Here is a 22,600-nt window from a genome sequence, read left to right on the forward strand (position 1 = left end):
TTTTCTTTCTTACTGTTTTCCTTTGAAAGGTGTCTAGGTATAAAAAACAAATGTGATTCATGACATGTTTATTACATTTTTTAGTGTACTTTGAGAGTCACACTGTAAATCTTTTAAAAAACTGCTATAGGGGGCAGCCTGGGTGGCTCAGCAGTTTAGTGTTGCCTTCAGCCCAGGATGTGATCCTGGGGACTTGGGATCGAGTCCCACCTCAGGCTCCCTGCAGGGAGCCTGCCTCTCCCTCTGCCTGTGTGGCTGCCTCTCTCTGTCGCTCATGAATAAATAATTAAAATCTTAAAAAAAACCAAAAAACTGCTATAGGGACGCCTGGGTGGCTCAGAGGTTGAGCGTCTGCCTTTGGTCCAGGGCGTTGATTCCTGGAGTCCTGGGATTGAGTCCCACATCGGGATTAAGTCCCACAACAGGTTCCCTGTAGGGAGCCTGCTTCTCCCTCTGCTTGTGTCTCTGCCTCTCTCTCTGTGTCTCTCATGAATGAATACATGAAATCTTTAAAAAATAAAAAACCACTATATTGCCAGGTCCAACGCTAAATACTAAAGGGAATTTGGCTAAATAATGAAGCTCACTACAGAAAAGTTAGAAAGTACAGATGAACTCCCTACTTCCAACTCACAGATCATTCATATAAAACATATTTATTGAGTTATTATTATGGTATCCTATTCAACAAAACAGATCTGACATCTGCCCTGATGGAAGTTTATGGGCCAGTGGTCATTTGCCTTTTTTCTATCAATAACACCATATTTACAATTTTTTTCCAGTCTTGTATCATTTTCCATCTTTACTCAAATTCACAAAATTACACAAACACCCACATATTTAAATAAACACACAATTTGAAACCAAACCTACAAATTAATGCACTGCCAATACCCTCGTGCATTTTCATCTATACCTTTTTCTTAACGTGGCCTTATTGACTCTTGTCTAAGTAACAGAGCTCCATAACCTATTTTCACTCAGAAACAAACATGTGGTAAAAATCTTCCCATATCAACGAACAGAAATCTACAATTCAGTTTTCATGGCTGTAGGCCATTCATAGCATCAAAATTAGCCCTTAAGTGCATGCAAATTCTTGTAAGTATGCCTCAGTGACCAATAACCTTGTCCTTACATATTTCTATACTGTTTAGTTTTGAGGACAAAATGGCTAGATGTAGGATTTTTTTTTAAAGATTTTATTTATTTATTAATGAGAGGCACAGAGAGAGAGGCAGAGACACAGGCAGGCAGAGGGAGAAGCAGGCTCCATGCAGGGATCCCGGGTCTCCAGGATCAGGCCGTAGGCTGAAGGCTGTGCTAAACCACTGAGCCACCTGGGCTGCTCGATGCAGGATTGTTAAATCAAAAGCATGTGGGCTCAACAGCTTTATATTTATTCTTGTGTGAACTGTCTGCTCATGTCCTTTAGCTTGCTTTCTATGGGGGTGCTGATCTTCTTCTTCATTTTTTTTTTTTTTAAGATTAGAGAGCAGGAACGCAAGTGGGGAAGAAGTACAGGGAGAGAATCTCAAGCAGATTCCCCATTGAGTGCAGCCCAGCTGGGCTGATGTGAGGGCCCCAAGCAGGGCTCAAACTCACAACCTATGAGATCATGACCTGAGGTGAAACAGAGTTGGATACTGAACTAACTGAGCCACCCTATGTGCTATTTTTAACATGGAAGAAAATATTTATATATTTTTTATCCAGCCACCAGTGTTTTAGTTAACTCACTTGGCTTTTCTAGGTAGATAAAGCATATTATTTATATACAATGATAATACATACATCCTCTTTACCTGTACTTTTATCTCATATGTTTTTTTTGTAATCACATTGGCTAATAATTCTAGATACTGTTAAATAATGTAATAGTTGGATAATCTGACAACTCCTTTTTAAAATTTATTATTTTTAAAAATTGAAGTATAATTTGGTATATTTACTTTTGCTATATTTAATAATGCATTTTAAGGTTTAATGTAAGTAAATTTTTAAAAAATATTTTATTTATTTACTCATGAGACACAGAGAGAGAGGCAGAGACACAGGCAGAGAAAGAGAAGCAGGCTCCCTGCAGGGAGCCAGATGTGGGACTTGACCCAGGACTCCAGGATCACACTCCGGGCTCAAGGCAGGTGCCCAATCGCTGAGCCACCCAGGTGTCTAATATAATTTTCACAATGAAGCATAACTGGCAATCATTTTTCAGATAGATGTAAAAAAAAAAATCACAAGTGGGGCGCCTGCATGGCTCAGTGGGTTAAGCATTCAACTTTTGGTTTCCACTCAGGTCATGATCTTAGGGTCATGGGCTCAAGCCTCGCATAGGGCTCCACACGCAGCACAGAGTCTGTTTAAGGTTCTCTCTCCTCCCTCTGCTTGTGCTTTCTCTCTTTCTCTAAATAAAATCTTTTTAAAAACCATAGGCATCTTATTAGATTTATCATTAAATTCATATCTACTATGCTATTACTCCATCCCATTTGGCCTGCTAATAAATTATGTGAAATACTAAGCCATCCTTATATTCCTACTAGAAATTTCAGTTAGTCATAATATACTTTTCTTTTGATATTCTTACAGAGTCAAGATTCAGATCAATGAAATCTAATTTAAAGTAGTAAGATGCTGTTTTTTTTGCAGGTTAGTTTGATAAAATGAATAAAGAGTGAAATTTTTAATAATACTGTGTGTGTAGTATATGCTACGTGCATATACTATATACGTATATTACAAATATACATACATGTATGTACAATATTATGCTATGTGTACCAAAAGTATGTGCAGCACATAGAAAATACACAAATTTTACCACTCCTTTACTGCCTGAAATCCAGCTTTTTATTCTCCATATTTTCAGTTATCAATTAATAATTCTATAACTAGTACTTTATACAAAACTTTTTAGTCTACATTTATTTCTGTAGAACAGATACCTAACCTAATAGAACAACTATTACGTTAAGTAGTATTTTTTTCAAGTTTATTTAAGTCATCTCTAATCCCAATGTGGGGCTGGACCTCTTGACACTGAGATCAAGAGTCACATGTTCTACTGAGCCAGCCACACAATGTGGAGTATTACACCATTTTTAATGCATATGTTAAACCTTGCCAAATATTACTCTCTTGTCATTTTCACTGCAAATCCTTTCTCTCAATAGACTTGTCCTTTATTAACTCAGAGGAAATATAGACACAGAAACTTTATTCAAGCTTGCTTTATACAAAAAATACGTGAATGTGTCTAGAACTTGCTTTGGCAAGGATTCTTTTCAATGCCCCAAGTAGTAAAAAATTCCAGAATAATTTAGCAAATATTTTATTCACTTAAGACCTGTTTCTGGCTATTCTATTTCATGCACACACATTCAGGTACCAGTAAAGGACTAATTTAATTACTAGCTTCCAGCTTCATATTAAAAACTAGTTTTGTTTTGTTTTTTGAGAAAGAGAGCTAGCAAGTGAATGGGAATCTTAAGCAGGCTCCAAGGCCAACATGGAGCCCTAGGCAAGGTTTGATCTTACCACCCTGAGATCATGACCTGAGATAAAATTAAGAGTCTGGACACTTACTTGACTGGGCTACCCAGGTGCTCCTAGAAACTAGTTTTGTACCTCTAACGAAGGCACCTCTTTGTCTTTTTATTTTATGTTTATTTAGATAAACTTTATTTAATCAAATTTGAAAACAAGCTGGTTTTCACTCCATGGGGGGTGGGGTAATGGCATTAGGAGGGAGGTACAGAGCTGTGGGAAGATTGGAGGGAGGAGATATTAATTATAATTTCCATTAAGGAATATAGACTTTATATTCACTTCCTCAAGTCTTTTTTTTTTTTTTTTAAAGATTTTATTTATTTATTCATAGAGACACAGCTAGAGAGAGAGAGGCAGAGACACAGGCAGAGGGAGGAGCAGGCTCCATGCAGGGAGCCCGACATGGGACTCAATCCAGGGTCCCCAGGATCACGCCCTGAGCTGCAGGCGGCGCCAAACCGCTGCGCCACCGGGGCTGCCCTCCTCAAGTCTTTAAATATATTTCTCAGCAATGGTTTTACTCCACATTTCCCACTATGGTTATTCCTAAGCAGTTATTTAGTTTTGTTAAGTTTGGGAATGAAAAAATTTTCTTCATTCATTTTCTTAGTACATAAATGCTATTTATTAATCTTTGCATATGTACCTTCTATCCAGTGGTTTTACTGAACTCTTACCAAGTTTTTCAGCTGATTAGACTTTCTTATTAGTCTAAATCCATACCATTTACAAACAATGAACATTATGCCCTCTCCTTCAAGCGTGATTTTATTTTTTATTTCTATATAACTTTAGATTTTAGGAACTTATAATCTTTAATGTATCCTAGTATCTGACTAATTTCTGTAAATATTTCATAAATGCTCGACAAGAAAGTATATTTTATGTAGAATAATGTTAGTAATAATTCTTATTGTGGGTTCAATAACACACTAAGCACTTCACATACATTAACGTTACTAAACTCATATAAGCTCTATAAAGCAGATAATACTATTTCCATTTTACCAAGGAGGCTCAGAGATGCTTAGTAACTTGCCCAACATCATGTACCTAGTAAAGGGTAGGGTCTTCTTCTTTAAAAAAAAAAAAAAAAAATTATTTATTTATTTATTCACAAGAGACACACAGTGAGAAATAGAGGAAGAGACACAGGCAGAGGGAGAAGCAGGCTCCATGCAGGGAGCCCGACATGGGACTCGATCCTGGGTCTCCAGGATCATGCCCCGGGCTGAAGGCAGCACTAAACCACTGAGCCACCCGGGCTGCCCAGGGTAGGGTCTTCAAATTCAGTTCAGTTGGATTCTTTCTACTCTACCAATCCACTTCCCTTTCTTTTTTTTTTTCTCCTCCAGAGCCAGGGGAGAGTAGTGGTGGTGGTGACGGTGGTGGTGGTAGAAGCAGAGGGGAAGAGAGAGAGAAAGAGAATCTTAGGCAGGTTCCTCGTCCAGCACAGAGCCTGACATGGGGCTTGGTTCCACAACCCTGAGATTGTGACCTGAGCTGAAATCAAAAGTCAGGCACTTAACCAAATGAGCCACCAGGCACCCCCACTTCACTTTCTTAACACCTCCTTAGTCTTTTTGAAAAAATAAAAAAAACATTAACTGACAAAAAAATTAATCCCTCCAGGATTTACACTAACTTGCAGCAATATTCTAGCTCATTTATATGACTACTACACTTAGCTTTAATTAAATATTTTCCTTTTGATTATGTTGTTCCTTAAGGGCAAGGTGTGTCCTTTGAATGTTTCTCACTGCTAGAGATGAGAGCAAAAATTCAAGAAAGGTTGATGACTAACAGTCCTAATTCCATTCCAACAGGGGCATGTAGTAACAAAGACACTTTGCCTAGGAATCTTTGCTAGTCAGGACACAAACTGCTATACAACCTCCTTTTCCCAACCTCAAATATAGACACTCAAATGTGTATATGTGTGTCTACAAGAGAGATTTAAGTTATACTCTCACTATATTGTAAATGCTGCCAATAAATTGCTAACATTGATGGAAATCTGGTAACAGCATTTCTTTATATTGATCTAGTTTGAGTAAATTTCCCTAATGTTTGATGCAGAAGAAAAGTAAAATATTTTTAAGAACACAGTATCATTTATCTTCCGTATGTTCTACACTGGGTTTTTATTATCCTGGGGATATACATGGGAAATCCTAGAAGTATAATCTAATCTAGAGATAGAAGAATTAACGAAATTAATAATTTGGGAAAAAAACCCCTATTTTTAGTAGCTTACTTTTTTCACATATAATATTATACAGAATTTTAACATAAAGCAGATGTTACTAGTACAAATCTATTTAAGTGCATATTTACTCAGCAAGTCAACGAATAGAAACAGTAGTTTTTATGAAAATATGAACTATTATGTCATGTTAGATGTAATCTATCTTTTTTTTTTTTTGTTAGATGTAATCTTACATGACCTTTAGCATCTAATTTATTTTTTATTACATAATATTCACAAAATTGGTTTAGAGATAAACTTATAAGAATCACAGAGAACTTTTCAATTAAGCTGAAATTGGCAGGAAAAACTTTGGTAAAAAGACTGTCACCAAAGTAAGTTAGCACCACAAGTTTATGCACCAGTGCTCTCAATTGCAATTCAATTCAAATTATCCTGTAAGAGTTACTGTGAAAACCAATGGACCAGATGAATTTTTAGGACCTTCTAATTTAAAAACTCATGAGGATTTTATATTGGATTCAAAGCCATGTTTCTTAGAAAATTTTACACTAATTGTGCAAGACTTTTTGAAAACAAGAACATCCCAAGGATTTCTCATTTACTTCATTCACTGCTGCCCCTTCAACTAAGCCCCACCCAGCTAAATCATATGTAATCTTTATTGTTCCTTCAACAGAGCCCCGTATCTTTCTTGTTTATTTTTCCTTTTTTTTTTTTTAAAGATTTTATTTATTCATTCATAGAGACAGACAGAGAGAGAGAGAGAGAGGGAGAGACACAGGCAGAGGGAAAAGCAGGCTCCATGCAGGGAACTCGATGTGGGACTCGATCCCAGGTCTCCAGTATCACACCCCAGGCCGCAGGCAGCGCCAAACTGCTGTGCCACCAGGGCTGCCCCTTTATTTTTCCTCTTAATTCTACAGTTATCTGTACACTATCTAGTTCTTTCTTTGTCGGCATGGGAAAACTGTTCCCTGACTTGAGATCTCTCTCTTCCTCTGTAAAGACAGATGTAAAGTAACTATTTAGATAATAATGTTCTTTTTTGGGGGTGTCAGACTGTTCAAGTATTCAAACTGAATTTTTTTATGTGGACCGGAAATAATCATTGTTTACAGATTCAGGAAGATTTGAGATACGTACCTGCATTATCTTTGCAGATATTAGAAGAGTTACTATTCTCATTACTTTGGTATAGGTGCTGAGTTCTAGTCTCTTGGGGTATAGATGATGTTTGAGTCATCCCTTCTTCCAAGGCTTGCTTTATCCAGCGCTACAACAGTAAAAGAACCAGGGAATTATCAATAATCATTTAAAACTACTTAGTAAGTCATTTTAAAATACATTAATCAGATCATTACATATCAACTGGTGAGAGATGCACTCCAACACACTTATTCAGTTCCATAGTCAAGTATTTTTTTTGTCTTGCATTTCAGCATATTAGAATATTGCCCCATCAATTCCTTCTACGGGGCAAAATTGAGAAAATCTGGATTATACATAATAAGATCCCATCCAAAAATTGAAATCAATAAAAAAAAGAATACTATTCAACTTTTCATATTGCTTAGAATGGGGTAAATGGGAAAGAGATTAAGGAATCTTAGCTTTCATTTGAGAGAGAGACTCTGATCATATAGGATAAAACTAGTACATAAAATAAGTGCCTAAAAGGAAGATAAAAGATCTCTTAAGAGCCATCTGCCCTGTGCTGGAGATATTGGAAGAGGTAATAGAAAAGATTCACAGGAAGACTCTGGATGAGAATAAACAGCTCTTCAGTACAGGAACAAGATACTTCCAAAAGGTCTACTCTCAGATGGAATAACCTATGAGTTTTTTCTCCCTATTAAATACTTTGGTTAAATTGGGTGAGAATAATGCAAATCACCCGAATAAATGAACTTCTGCAGAAATCAAAAAGGGGAAAAAGTCAAAAAGAACTCTCTAATTAGTCACATTTTTTGTAATGAATTCTAGAATCTAAAATGATGAGATATAAATTTAAGTCAGAAAGCGAGCCTGCAAAGATTAGGATAATAAGATTATTCATCCTGAGGAACAGAGAAAATTTCTTACCTGTAATTGTGTTCTCTTAAGATACACAGTTGTAGGTTGCTCACCACTCTGTGGCTCTCCTGCCCTGACATAAGACAGATCGAATTTTGATAAACATCAATTTCTAAATCAGACCCTCCCCCAAATAGGAAGAGCAAGGGTGACTATAATTTTACACCTTTAGAGAACAAGTATTACAGGTAAGTAAATATTCTCTTCACCAGAGAGAGCAAATAGATTTACCCTCTTAGAAACTCAGGAAAAAACGTGAGGAAAATTTCATCAAGAAAAAGTTTAGATCATGTAAATAAATGGCTTTGTGGTCTACCAAATGAAACCAAATATAAAAGTGCAAACACGATGCAATAAGAATGAATAAACGTATAAAAGAGATCTCAATAGTTGGTTGAATTGTATCAACATTTTATGATACGACTAGGTCTCTGAAAAGCCAAACAAGACCAAGAATGAACTTATACATAGAATACTGACATCAAGATGAACTGTCAGAACCACAGCACCTTTCAACGTAAAAGAGACCTTAGAAGTCACCTTGTCCAAAGCACTCATTGTATATAGGTGGGGAAAATTAGGCCCAAGAGGACAAAATGAGTGAAAAATCCTGTTCCAGATACCTTTAATACAAGTTTTTCTTTTCAGAGCAGATGATAGAACTCACTTGAGGTCACACTGTGCTTTCCTCCAAGATAAGATAATTTCTTAAATTTCCAGTGTCAAGTATATACACCCATAAAAGAATTTACATCCTGGATCTGATGACTACAAAAAAGGAAAATAAAACCAGGACAGGGGCATCCTAAGGAATAAGTTGCTGGTATGGTTAGCTGTAAGGTTAAACAAAGCAAATATGATCAAACCCATTCCTCCTGACCCTTCTGTATGTCTATGCAATATTTTAGAGCGGATAAAAAAAGAACTTGAACATTTGTTTGTAACTAACAAGTTCCATAATAACAAATTAATTTTGGATACCCTTAGCACCTCAGTTCTAGCCATAGTTACTAGTTCAAAAGAATACTTCTTCCTTCTCCAAAACTCTTAAAAGAGTTTCTTAGAAGCTCAGAGATATATGAGAGAAATGTTTTGATGAGTCTCATTACTATGGGGAAGGAGCAAGGAAGTAATTTGAGTTTTGGAGTCCAAAGATCTGGACTGAAACTGGGCTGTGCCTCTTATTAGCTGCCTACCTCGTGGTAACCCATCTGGGTGTTTCTGGATCTATAAATCAAGGCCAATAACCCAACCTCACAAGGTTATTGTCATGAAGGCTAAATGAGAATGCCTGTGAAGAAAGTTTGTAGTATATCAGTAGGCACACATATTCAGTGAGGACCTGTTCAAATGAATTTCAATGCTATGTATGGAGATACATAGATTATATAACCACTCCCTCCGCCCCAGTATATATAATAGTATACTAATGCAAAGCAAAGTGTTTCATTTTCAGTAAGGATGGTTTTCTAAGAAATCTAGAACACCAAATCCCCCACACCCCATGTGTATTATACCTACAAAGTGTAAGTTTAGAGAAGATTCAGAAAGAACAAGGAAGGACACTACTAAAAGGTTTACTGGTTACTCATGAAATCAATGCTTTCATTTTAAAATAAGTGAAGACCCAATATAAGATATGCTTGCGCTTTTTAAGAACCATGATTCAATATAATTTAGAAACTCCAGGAACATCAAAAATGTTCTGTCAAACATTCTTTAAGAATCTGGATGCAAATATACAACATAGAACTTAACATGATTTTTACTTTGTGAGATTTTTAACCCTTTAATCAGTTAAGAAACAGTATGCCTATCAGCAATACACACTGTTCAGAGGGTGGTTTTTCTCATCTAACTTACACTCTTTTCTGAGAAGTTTTTAGAACACTATTACAATTTTGTTGAATAATGCAGATCTTCTTTGGTCCTACACTAGGATCTAAGTGTCTATTCTAGCCAATTTAAAAGTAACTCTTTTCTATTTCTATCTAGAATAAAGCAAGAGTTCAATTTCTAGATAAAAGACCTAATTTCATTAATTTTGCACTATAAAAAGTAAAATTCTTATTTTGAAATATAATTTGGATATGAACAGCAAATATAAAAGCTGACTTAATTCAGACCTAAACTTAAAAAAATTTAAGACCCAATTTAAGTAAGATAATTCTGCTAGATAATTAGTATACATAGCCTGACCTCTTCCCAAAGACTAATATAACATACATAGATAAAAGTGCCTGAGCAGAGCATGCAGAAAACAAGACTAAGGATGGTCAGACACATTTGGAGAATATAATACGGGATTTTTATCTGTTGCCAATGGAGATACAAAGATGAGCTACAGATACAAGTCCTAACCCATACAGGTAAAAGGAGTTCTGAGAAATGGATTTTTCTTTCAGATTCAAAATCATATTCTTATATGTTTTTGGTTTTTACAGGACTCTGCTAGTTGGAAAATCCAGATATAGGAAGATTATAACCTAGCATCAGGATGATTAAGGCAGCATTTCAAGGGGCTAGTCCATACCACCTACACTTCAGACTTTATTATTTATCTGTACTAAATTGTCTAACCTCAAAGGACCAAAATAAGGAGACCCTACTGTCTGACTTGATAAGACGGTTCAATAGTTAACATCCTTAGAAGTCTAGTATTACGTCCAGCCAAAGACAGGAAAAAAAGGAAAAAGCTTCTCTCATATATTTATATATTAAGTCATCACCTGACTTGCTCCTCCAAACTAAAGACCGTACCTGTACATTCTCTAATTGTTCAAGAGCACTCTAAAAATGTAGTTAAGATTTTGAGCTGTTACTCTTGAGGGACTGAGCTAAATGTAATAGGAAGATTAGTTTTGGATGCTATATCAGAGTTAACACAATTCTCCAATTACTACAGAATAAGGTTAATCATAATGCTCATAAAAATGCAACAACTTTTTTTTTCCTTCTCAGATGATCTGAGATCCAAGATAAGTGATTTACTGTAAAAATTTATCCCCAGAGACCCAACCCTCCTTTATCACTTAGGTAAATTTCTAGTCTTATTTTTTCTTAAGAAAGATGTCATTGTTTTTATTCTTGACACCTGGAAGTTATTCATGTGATTGTGTTATACTCAAAGCCTCTCTTTTGGCAAAGATCTCATGGTCAAATTTCTCCTTAGGGGTTACTCTACTTGGGAATTTCCCCCAAATAAACCATTAAGTGACTCAAATACTTAGGTAAGATGTGCAATCAGGAAGACTTTCTTCAGTGTATACTACCCATTCAGTGGTAGTGCCCTTCCTTTGTGCATAGAACCCTGCTGCCCTCCTCCCCTCCATATCCCACACCACTTTATCTCATCTTTCATGCCCCCCCACCCCCAAGAAATAATTTCTGCTCTTTGGGGAAAGAGAAAAGCTTTAAGTTTGGAGGAGTCAGGGAAGACCTGCCTGGAGTTGGAGACTTCATCACATCAAATAATCTATATGCAGCATCCTCATGTACGTGATGCCAGTGGAGGAGGGCAATGGCAGACACTGAGGAAGGCAGCCTGAATCCAGATCTGAGGATAAGAGAAAAGGATGTTCCAGGGAACAGACTCTACCTCAAAGGAAGACCATATGAAAGGGTGTCCTAAACTTCTAGAAACACAAAAATGACATTATAGGTCTGAGGGAAGTGATCTATTCCCAAGAGACACCTTTGGAAAATATTCAGGGCTTCTGGGAATTCAGAAAGAGCATTCCAAAAACAACCATCAAACACTACTGCCACTAGATCCAAAACAGTATGTAACTAGAGAAACAGTGGGGGAAGGGGGATAGAGAGGGAAAGAGAGAGAGAGAGAGAGAGAGAGAGAGAGAACTTTATAGTAGGTTCCGTATTTACTAGGGAATAAACAATCCAACTTGTTATTTGATCAAGGAACAGGAAATATGTCAATTACAATAGGACTTTTCCTCTATTCTCATTCAAATGATAATAGTAATTAAATTCATTCAAATCACAATTCGATCATTTTTTACTTATGCGATATAGTGCTCTAGAGTACCTGGGGCCCAAACTCACACAGTAATCACAAATGGACATATTAGCCAATACCACAAGAGCACATGCAAAGCATCCCTCCCTACCCAGTCATCAACTGCTGTGTGCTCTCAACTCAGTAACTTCAAGGGCTCTTGGAAAAGACAACAGTGAATTCCCACAAAGTGAGCACCAAAAATGCAGCATATATCCCACTTTAATCCTACTGACTCTTGATGCATCACTATTCATGGCTGAAGAACTTGTTATAAATTCAGATGGGGAGAGAAAGGCTGTCTAGAAAATGTTAGATATATCACAATTATAGGCATCCTAGGTTAAAAAAACAAAAACAACCCCACATAAACATAGACATACCTTTTTACAGGAGCTGAAGGTGCCATCAGGCAGAAGGGGCCTTCGACGTCTCTCAGGGATAAAGGGTGAGCCAAAGCGAATGTAGTGTTTGGGGGTGGTGCAAATTAATGGGGAATGGATAAGACCGGGTAACATGTTCAGGGTTGTTGCCAGTACAGTTGGGTCCGTGGTGATACGTAAAGGGCACTCAACAGGGCATTCTTGCTTCTCTGCTTTGTCATTCAACCATTCTGTAACTAGATACTAAGGTAGAAAAAAGATCATTAGTTGGTGCTGGATGTAAAAGCCAGAGGCAGCAGTGTAGCTCACAATGACAAACCTTAGCTAGAAACTAGGACAAGGGTAGACATAGCAGCCGCAGAGAGTAAACTGGGCATTCAGAATGCAAGGATATCTTCCTTCACCCTCTCCATAATCATTAAGGGAGGAACTATTCCAGCTATCAGCAATTTAAGCTCAAACAGTTAAGGAAACAAAAGAAAGGTAGTAGGATGGTTTCAGCTTGCTGTCTCAAAGCTTTTTATCTACAACTTTTCAATCTAATAATACTTAGGTGATTTGTTTTTTTTTCTGGAGATTACAGGTCCTCTCACCACACTAAGCCCTTGCCAGACTAGACTCATGAAGATGTATTTGTGACTTACCTTTTTGGTTTTGGGGTATTTAGGTGCAGCGCGGTTGACATGGGATCCAGTAACTGATAACACAGTAGGGTCAGACCCCATTAATTGCCTGTTTTCTCCTGAACTGTCTATATTTCCAGCTTCAGTAGGAGTTACAGAGCTATTATTTCCTCCCTCTTCCAAGGCAGCTTGTGACAATTCTGCCTGTTGTGCAATGGCCTGCTTCTGACGCTTTAGTCTTTGGGCTGAACTGGTCCGGTACCGAGAAATTCGACTCTTCGGTCGGGGCCTAGAAGGCTTCGCTGGAGGTGGCTTGGGGACTGGTTTTTCTGCAGCAATATCCTGTAACAGCACAGTGGAATGCTTATCAGAAATTTCTTATCAGCAAACATTCTATCCAGTCTCCTACTCACTTTGAGCATTCTCAATATTTAGTATTTAGAAATACTAATCTCAAATGTAATCCTTAAAAAAATTTACACAAATCAGCCAAAGAGCCTGTAAGTAGATGCCTACTCTTTACTAATAAGTATTTATAAAATAGGTACAAAGTCAGCTGAAGGTAGCTACCTAATTTTAAGGTTCTTAAGCAGGGAAGGTAATTCTTTGCTTTGTTTCTTTCCCAGGTACTGAGGTTTTGCTTAAAGCTTAGAATTCATGGTCAAGGTAGGGAAAGAAAAGAGGAATTGATACCAAGAATCCTATGAAAGGTCAGGCGCCTGACTGTGCTACATAGAAGAGCCAAAAGAGAAAGGAAATGATTTTTATGAACTCACCACAAACAGTAAGAAGTTACATTCTAGTCTGAAAGTGTCTAGTCATTCAAATTCTGTCTCCCTGAATCCCACATATCAGCTGATGAAAATGGCCTTATTTATTGCAATATAAGGTGAAGCCGAAAATGCAGATTTTTACTATTTCAAAAGACAGATAACTGTCATTAGTAAAAGGAGGGATGTCTAAGGCCTGAAGTCTTCCCATCTCTTACCCCCGCTTGAGAAGACCTCCGGGTGTTTACACCAACACTCTGTGGAGTGCTTGGGATGGCCATGTTTGAAGCAGGGTTGCTAACTTCAGATTCAGGGGCTTCAGTTTTTGCCTCTTCTCCCACGGGGGCCTCTGAGGTGGTGGTAGTAATCTCTATGTCAGAGCTGCTTTGTTCCAATGGCTGATCCCGCCGCTTCTTTCTTTTCTCTAAGTTTTCAAAAGCATGCATGATGGCTTCAACCTTTCTATCTTCCCGGGTCTAGAAAGAAAAAGCATTAGCATAGAAGGAAGCCTCAATAAGAGGTGGGGATATTTTTTCAGAAATGCTATTAATGGAAATTCATAGACATTTAAAGACATTTGCTGGTAAAATGACACACATCTTAGAAAACAGAAGTAAAAACTAAAAATAAAAATTGTTTTTCAAAAAAAATTTATTTTTTTGAGAGAGTGAGTATGCATGTACTTGCACAAGCTGGGAGGACCAGAGGGAGAGGAGAGAATCCCAAGCAGACTTTCTACTGAGTGCAGAGCCGAATGAGGCTCAATCTCTGGATCCTGAGGCCATAACATGAGCCAAAACCAAGAGTGAGATGCTTAACTGATTGAGCCCAGGTACCCCTAAACATTTTTTTTTTTTAATGTTGCAAAGAGTTGTAAAAAAGGAAAGGTCAATCTAAACTTTCAAAATGGCCAGTTACTTTGAAACTTTAAAATAAAAGAAAAACAGCCATCAAAACCTATTTTTCTCTTGACTTTCAGAATTCAAAAATAACAAAGTAGATTTTCTTTTGCTTCTCAAGACTAGAATTAAATATGGCTGGCTTCAGGGAAAGAGCTGAATTTTTGAATCCCTGTGATCAAAAGATTTATTTTTACGTCAAAACTCAATACAATTCTGGAACAAGAAGCCCCAACATGTATGTGTTCTGTTCTAATCAGGCAGTCCTTTGGAAACTAGACTGTTAGTAAGAAATCTCTTAAGACCATCATTAGATGATAGTCACTAGCCTACTGTGTGTGTGAGAGAGATATAAAAATAAATAAATCATAATGAAATCTCCTTTATAAAAAAAAAAAAACCCAAACCATCATGATGTGCAGATGATAGTATACTATCTTATTAAAGAATGAGATGATACAAAGAATACAAGGGGTTCACAAGCCGTGGTAAGTAGCAGGAATAAAAGGATGTTAGAAGGTACCTACCCTTCTGCTATGAGCTGGGTTCTCCTGGTCATCTGTAACCTCTTCTTTCTCTTCTTCTTTTTCCTCTGGATTGTCTATTTCCTTTAGAACAGAGGTGATATTCAGCTGTACTCTTAAGCTCTAAGAATAAACAATCTTTGTCTGGCAGCTAAAACTCTCTAGAAACAATTTCTAATGCTTTATGGTGTTATTCATGAGACTACATGGTAAATGCACATGATAAGTACCACACTCTGAACAGTAATGTGGAAAGCAGCTGAAAGGATGTTCTCGATTATTGCCACATCCACCTTGACATGAAGGTCTTTAGGTATTGTTATAAACTCCCTACATAGAACAACTTGTGGCAACCAGGGACCCTCTTTATTTGCAGAGAATCAATACCACAGCAACATTCTCTGACCAGGGGAAGATTACCTCATGGTCACTGGACACAGTTGCTTTCTCAGGAACTTGTTCTGGTTGCTGATTGTTATCCTCTTCTGGAGCCTCATTCTGCTGCTCCATCTCTAACTCTTTCCGTCGAGCTTTTCTACGTCTTGTCTCTGCTCCGATGGTGGGTAAGCTTGGAGGAGGTGGGAGTGGTGGTTCTGCGGCATTGGGATTCCTTTTCTGTATAGGGCAATTCCGGTTCCCCTTGTGACATGCACAGTCCACTTTATAATTACTGCTCCAAAGAAACAACCGAAAGTGCCTGTCTCAGTACCCTTGCAAAATCAGTCATACAGTCCATTGATTCTCTTGGAGAAATAGTGTAGTAATTTCCCCTTGTATTATCTTTAAATAAGTTAAATAGACACATTAGAGTCCTATGAATACTTTTCAATATTCGGTGTTTTGCTATGTAACCCTAACTCTTTCCCTACATATGGTCAGTGGAAAAGAAAGAAAATTTCACTAAGTTCTGTTCTCCTAAATGTCTTTATGCTACTTAGTGGGCAGTGAATCAATAATAGAGGCCGAAAAGGCAATACTTCCCTTGCATCTACTTTTACCATGTCCTCATTTTTTATCTAGTGATTTCCTACTTATTCCTAGTATCTTTTCTTCTTATACCTGTGCTAAACATCATTTACCATATGATCTTTTTGGCCTAAAAGGACCAAGAGAGAAAAAAGCATCTATTTTACAAAATCCATCACATATTTATCTATGACTTGCCATCTCTATTTTTCTGCCTTGTCACATTCAGATAGATTACATGGTTCAAATGGATGGGGCGAATTTAAAAACTTTCGTTCTATATGGTCCCTGGAACAAGTGCTGTGTGCATAACAACAGATGCTACTGCAATTTCTAGGAGTGTTTCATACCTACCATTTTTACTATTCTTGCCATAAAGATATAAAAACAAAACAACTCTGGTTAGGAGACTGGTGAGCAGTGACATATTATGTGTATGTATCTCTAGAAAAAAACTGCCCCAACTCTGTCTTTCCCTACACAATTTCTAGACAAAAACTACATTATTTATGAAAAGATTAGGTTTAGAAAAAGAGGAAATGACAAGGAACAAAAGTAGAGCAACAAAAAAGCTTAATATGTAAGACAAAGCCATTCATGTATGAAAGGTTTTGTAGGTCTTACCAGTTACTGTACTCATAATCAAACGCTATGGTGACCTCAGCATCCTTGGTGATGGCAGACACTGCATAGATACATAGGTGAATCATCCCATCTGCAATCATGTGTCGCACCTGTGTGAACATGGCTTATGGTTGATGACTTACCATAAAGACCAGGAACTCTCCATAAGACAGAAAAATCCCTTTGCCAAATTAGTTTCTCTTTACTTAAGAGTTACAGGAGTCTATTATGTAACTCCATCATTTGACATGAAACTATCACACAGTAATTATTTGAAAATTTATAATACTTCTTGAAATAAATGGAGAAACCTTGAGATGCTAGAAATTGGGATAAGATCTCTGCTCTGCTCTACATCTTTAAGCCGTTCTCAGTCGCATCAGAGAATTAAAATTCCTTAGCCTGTCAGAGAAAGCTCTGGGGATTTTCTTGCAGCATTTGATGTAGCTGCACTGATTATGCACTGAGTAATGAATTCTAGAAATGTCTAGAATTTCTCTTACAATACTATCATCTAAAATCTAAAAAAAGTGCAATCAAACAGCTTAGTTTGTGCCTAATGGACATCTTCTATCATATAGTAATTTCTTTGATATAACCTAAATGACTTCTTATCCAGTCTAGCTCTTTCTCTCTAGCAAATGCAAAATTTGTTTTTTCCCATTTCTTCCTTCTGAAAGAAAATCCATTCCTTGCTCTCATCGTGTCAGAATAAAAGCACTGTTATTTTTTTTGTCTCTTATGATAAAAGATTATAATCATTATCTACAGACCTTGAATTAATCTGGGTGAAGTTTTCAGACTGCCTCTTCAGTAGACTTGTCCTTTGGTGGTTCCATTCAAAGAGAAGTTGCTACAGAAATCTTACCTCTGCATTTGGTGTACACGATCTTCTGATGAACCGAGCATCATTACCGAAAGTACGTGCATCCACACACATCTCTACACCATTGAATTTTGAGTAGAAGAGCACAAAGGGGTATGGTCTAAGGGATATAATTGAAATTCCTGTAATTCTCAACACAAATAAAAGGGCCACCCCATGACTTCACCTCAAATATGAAGCATATGCTGACAGAAGAAGCAGCAGTCCTTTGCAATGCCTAAACTTGACAAACATCACATGTTTGTCTGCTTCTGTTTAAAGAACAAGCACAAAGCAAGGAATGCTTGGCTTGGAAAGGAGTCATTACCACTTTATATATTAAACAATTTGCAGATTTATTTATACTTTTCTACAAATAGCAGACAGGTGTGAGCTTATCTGAGCTCTAATCTTTTCCTCAAGAGCATCTTATCAACCAGGATCTTTTTAAAAGCCATACTGCTCTGCCAGGCCCACTTTAGCCCTCACTGCTCAGTGAATGATGTTCTTACTTTTTGAAGAAATGCCCATTGACCTCAAATTGCTGTCGCAACATGACTTTCCCTCGATACTCTATTATAAGAGTGTCCAGAGCCAAGTCTCTTGCAGCTCTAAGGATCTTCCGGTGTTTTTGAACACGAGTGACTCTTCCCAACTGTAGCTGCATAAAACCAGAGGATTAACATTAGACAATAGCAACAGCAGCACAGCAAACACCTAAAGTATTTCCTGAGGAAAAGGCACCAATATTTTTAGATTTTATTTGTATGCTATTTAGCTCAAAAATCAGTTTTTATTTTTTAATAATCACAAATTTTTTAATGATAAAAGCTTCTAGGAAGCAGGCTCTATCTAACAAACTGGTCACCTGGTCCCTCACAAAACACAAGATAGATCATAGAAAAAGGTATGATTAAGATTCTAGTGGCTCTATGTCTAATTCAAGAATGAGGAAGAACAAGCTTAACTTCCTATCAATCTTAAAAATTCATACTGAGGATGCATAAAACTTTCCTATTCGTATTTGTCTATTTTTAATTAATACTTTAAAAAAATAGGTATCCAGACAGTTTCTAATCACTACAACTTGCTTTTGGTTAAAGAGGCTCAACAGCTGGCTAATTTGTTATTCTAAGGGGCTCATACATTTGAAAGAAATGATAATCCCATTATACAACCTCTTCCTAAGGGTCTCAACTACATATAGGAGTCTTTTACCCTTTGATCCTTACCTGCATTTGGGAACCAATAACTGTATTATTACAGGCCAATTCAGTCTTATTAATAGTGTCTAAAATAGCAGGTTTGCCCACAAATTCCTTGCTAGAATGTAGATGTTGTTCAAGGGCGTTCTGTACATCTGCACTGTACTGATTAGTGAAAGCTTCTTCATACTGATCAGTCCATAGTCTTATCCGATTTTCCCATCCCTCAGTTGTATTCTCATCTAAATTCTGTGCTTCAGAAGGAGAATTCTGTAGAGAACAAAGGTCAGGTAGGTTAGGAGAATCCATGCATAAAAATGCGAGGAAAACAGGCTGAATTTCCAGAGAAAATTTATTTTCACTTGGCAGTTGGTGTGGCATAAAAGAGCAATGGCCTGGGGGTTAGGGGATCTGGCTTCTAATCATGGTTTCATTACCACTAAGATGTGAGGCATTGAATAACTTCTTAGACAAGCTTAGTTTCCTCATTAATACAGGGAGAAATTAATTTGGATCATCACTGTCATTTTATGACCATTTTAAAATCACAGAAATAAATTTTGTTATCAGAAGAATGACAAAGTTCATAAGAAAACCTTCATAAAAACAAACATAGATACCTCAAAAGATTAGTTTAAATTTCAATGCTTATGAATACGTGTGTTAGTGTACCAACTCATATTATTCCACTACTCCCAAGAGAATATTTTTGGGTTTTTTTTTGTGATTTATTTTTTCATTATACAATTAATACATGTTCATTCTGAAAATACACATGACCAAAATAAATAACCTGTAATCTCATTTCTGAGACAAAGCCATCATTTTGGTGTGCATCTTTCGAGTGCTCTATTTCTGACAGTTTAAACAGCTGCACCCTCAAGAGGTGAGGCAGGGGCAAGGGAGTGGGTAGACAGTGTAGAAAATGCTGAGAGGTGCTTTGCTATACTTCTCTAGGAAAACCACTGCCCTCTATGGTGACAATACTGAGAAAAGATTATTATATCTCAACAACATTATCCTAAATAGACAGTTTTTATGTTTGAGATACAGAGACACAGCTTTAAGTCTGACACATGTTCTCCTCCATGGTGTTAAAGACTTAAAGTGTCATCAGAAAAACAAAACAAACACGGATAGTGATGATGTCATACCAGTGATGACTAGAAGAAAAAGATACCATAGTACCAAAGCTATTTGCAAATCCATGTCCATACTAAAGTTGCAAATATAGGCATAAGAAAATTAAATATACTTTCCATGAATGACACAAAAAACATTTATGTCTATTTTAACTGCTTTCTTTCACTTTTGTCCCACTGTTTTTGATTGACTGTTGTCTACCATCCTTTCCCCAAGGAACAGGAAAATGAAAAGAAAAAATTAATGCCTTTCTTTTCTACCCTTCTCATTGGAATCAAAAAGAATGAACAATACAAAAAGGGATCTAAGAAACACCTGCAGCCAACACACTGAGAACACAGTATCACCTGCTTGGGTATCAGGAGTAGCTAAGCAAAAGAAAAGTTCAAAACCTTAGATATAAGGGTGCTTAGGAGACTGGGGATTAGAGGTGCCCAAACAGTATTCCCAGGCTTAACCATTCAGTAGTGATCACTAAACCGATGGCTTACTACACTTAATGTATACTGGAAGCCACTGTTATGTTATTAGCTATTGTTTAATAATACAACTCTGACTACTCTGCTGTCTCATTCTTCTGGGTATTCGAAACCGTAACTCAGTACGTTTAGAACATGGTTCCCAAGCAGAGGTGATTTTTGTCCCCAGGGGACATCTGCTAATACGTAAAGTCATTTTTGATTACCATACCTGGGTGCATGTGTTACTGGCACCTAGTGGTTAACGGTAGTCTCCAATAGGCAAACTCTTGACTTTGGGATTAGAATCTAAATGGTAAATATTTTCCATCTTTATGGCTCTCAACCACATCTTTGTTGGTGCTCTTATTAATTAATAATTAATTCTGAGTACAAATTTGTAACCCTAATCAGAATTCTGATATAAGAATCGAACTGGGGTATCTCTGGGTTGCTCAGCAGTTTAGTGCCTGCCTTCGGCCCAGGGCATGATCCTGGAGACCCGGGATCAAGTCCCGCATCAGGTTCCCTGCATGGAGCCTGCTTCTCTCTCTGCCTGTGTCTCTGCCTCTACCCCACCCCCACCCCCCTATCTCTCATGAATAAATAAAATCTTAAAAAAAAAATCAAACTGACTACTATTTTTTTTATTATTTAAATTTTAGGATGCCATAGGAAATCTGTCAACATCTTGAAAATGCAAGCAATATTTACATATAGAGAGATTTATAAGTAGTTTTCTGGGGCAGCCAGTCAATAGCCTTCAAAAGGTTTTGGATATTTGGAGGCAAATTACAACAGTTAGCTGATAAAAGAGAAAAAGGCTTAACAGCTGGGATCAGGGCTATGTCTGCCCCATAAGTTTGAGTAAGGTCCCCTCTAAGCAAATGAGAGAAAAATAATGGGGGCAGTTAAGGCAAATGTAACCTCTTACAGGAGACAGATCCAGCAAAAAAAATAACAATTAAGTTCTATTCCAAGACATCCAGGACATGTTCTTGGGCTCTAAGTCCTCTCTCATTACTTTTACAATCTGTTTATGGGTATACGCTACATGAAGCCTTCAAATTTTAGATAAAGTGTCACCTGTGATCTTTGTTAATATCAGTTACATTGGTGTTCTGTATATACTTATGTATATTAATCTTTATAAAGCTTTTCCTTAATAAAAGATTTTAATGTTTATGCCATATAACCGTCAACAGCAAAGATCCTGCTTTTCATCATTTACATTTAGGGACAGGAATGCTTATAGAATTCAATTCAATCTTAATTCTAAGTAAATGTTTTGAAGCCATAAGTAATGAATTGGGAGCCATGCTGTTCTCCTACATATACATAGGTAAAGAAGATACTAGACAGTATAATCAAATCTCTTTTGGGCAAACTGTTCTTTACTACCCAGTACCTAAAAGTCCTTTTAAACCACTGCATATAACTTCTCAATTCTTCAACCACTACCCAGTATCACCTTGTAAGCTCTTTCATTTGATAACTGAAGAAAAGAAACACTAGCACCATATAAATTTTATATACCAAACAGATATGCCAGGAAACAAAACAAAACAAAACAAAACAAAACAAAACACAGTTCAAAACTAAGTAATTCCAGTAAGAGTAATTCCTATAATACTACTTTCCTAACTGATGAAATTTATCCTTTCAACTGGTGAGTAAAGCCCACATGGTGCTAGGGTGGGTGCACAAGAGATCCTGTATCACCAGAAAAACCTCAATCCTGAGGTTGAGGCCAATTACAACGACAGAAAACATCAGCCTCATTTTGTTTGGTAAACGTCACTTACCCCTCCTTGACTGCCCCCACCCCAGAAAAGCAGCTAATAATGAAAAACTAGTAAATGAAGGCTGATTACAGAAAGGGAAAATATTTCAGAAAACGGCCAAGAAAACCTACTTTAGAGAAAGCCTCTATGAATACTGAATGGCAACAATTACAAACTAGCAAAAAGCAGAGTCCAAGATTCCCAGACCATCAATGTCAGGAAAGAAGCTGACCAAAATGCAAGATCACAGTGAAGTAAAACACAGCATCAGGGAAGAATACCCCTTACCTTCATCCGCAAGGACTTCCGGGATCCCTCTCGAAATGCCTATCCCAAAGAGGAAAACAAGTAGAACAAAACAAAACTTGGTACCAAGAATGACAGTTATACCTATCTGAGACTAAAACTAAAGCAAGAACTAGTGTTTTAGTCTGTCCCCTTTTTCCTAGGTAACAAATACAATGGAATCCCCCACACTATTATCAAGAATAAGGGTAGCCC

General features: G+C 37.1%; 1 protein-coding gene across 20 annotated transcripts in view; it reads right to left on the reverse strand.

The window, feature by feature from the left end:
- SETD5 (SET domain containing 5) overlaps positions 1 to 22,600 on the reverse strand; it is an 82,936-nt gene that overhangs the window by 15,443 nt on the left and 44,893 nt on the right. For 14 of the 20 annotated variants that reach the window (XM_077857944.1, XM_077857950.1, XM_077857943.1 and 11 more), the window contains 11 exons: positions 22,388 to 22,426; positions 18,742 to 18,984; positions 18,022 to 18,170; positions 17,513 to 17,630; positions 16,645 to 16,754; positions 15,475 to 15,724; positions 15,058 to 15,138; positions 13,850 to 14,107; positions 12,883 to 13,203; positions 12,239 to 12,481; positions 6,911 to 7,040 (listed from right to left, as the gene is read on the reverse strand). In XM_077857944.1, coding sequence (XP_077714070.1) covers positions 6,911 to 7,040; positions 12,239 to 12,481; positions 12,883 to 13,203; positions 13,850 to 14,107; positions 15,058 to 15,138; positions 15,475 to 15,724; positions 16,645 to 16,754; positions 17,513 to 17,630; positions 18,022 to 18,170; positions 18,742 to 18,984; positions 22,388 to 22,426 — 1,942 coding nt within the window. The remainder of the gene's footprint in view (positions 1 to 6,910; positions 7,041 to 12,238; positions 12,482 to 12,882; positions 13,204 to 13,849; positions 14,108 to 15,057; positions 15,139 to 15,474; positions 15,725 to 16,644; positions 16,755 to 17,512; positions 17,631 to 18,021; positions 18,171 to 18,741; positions 18,985 to 22,387; positions 22,427 to 22,600) is intronic. The other 6 variants (XM_077857952.1, XM_077857948.1, XM_077857951.1 and 3 more) reach the window with 1 other exon arrangement.

The sequence above is a fragment of the Canis aureus genome, chromosome 19 (genome assembly GCF_053574225.1).
Source record: "Canis aureus isolate CA01 chromosome 19, VMU_Caureus_v.1.0, whole genome shotgun sequence".
NCBI lineage: Eukaryota > Metazoa > Chordata > Mammalia > Carnivora > Canidae > Canis > Canis aureus.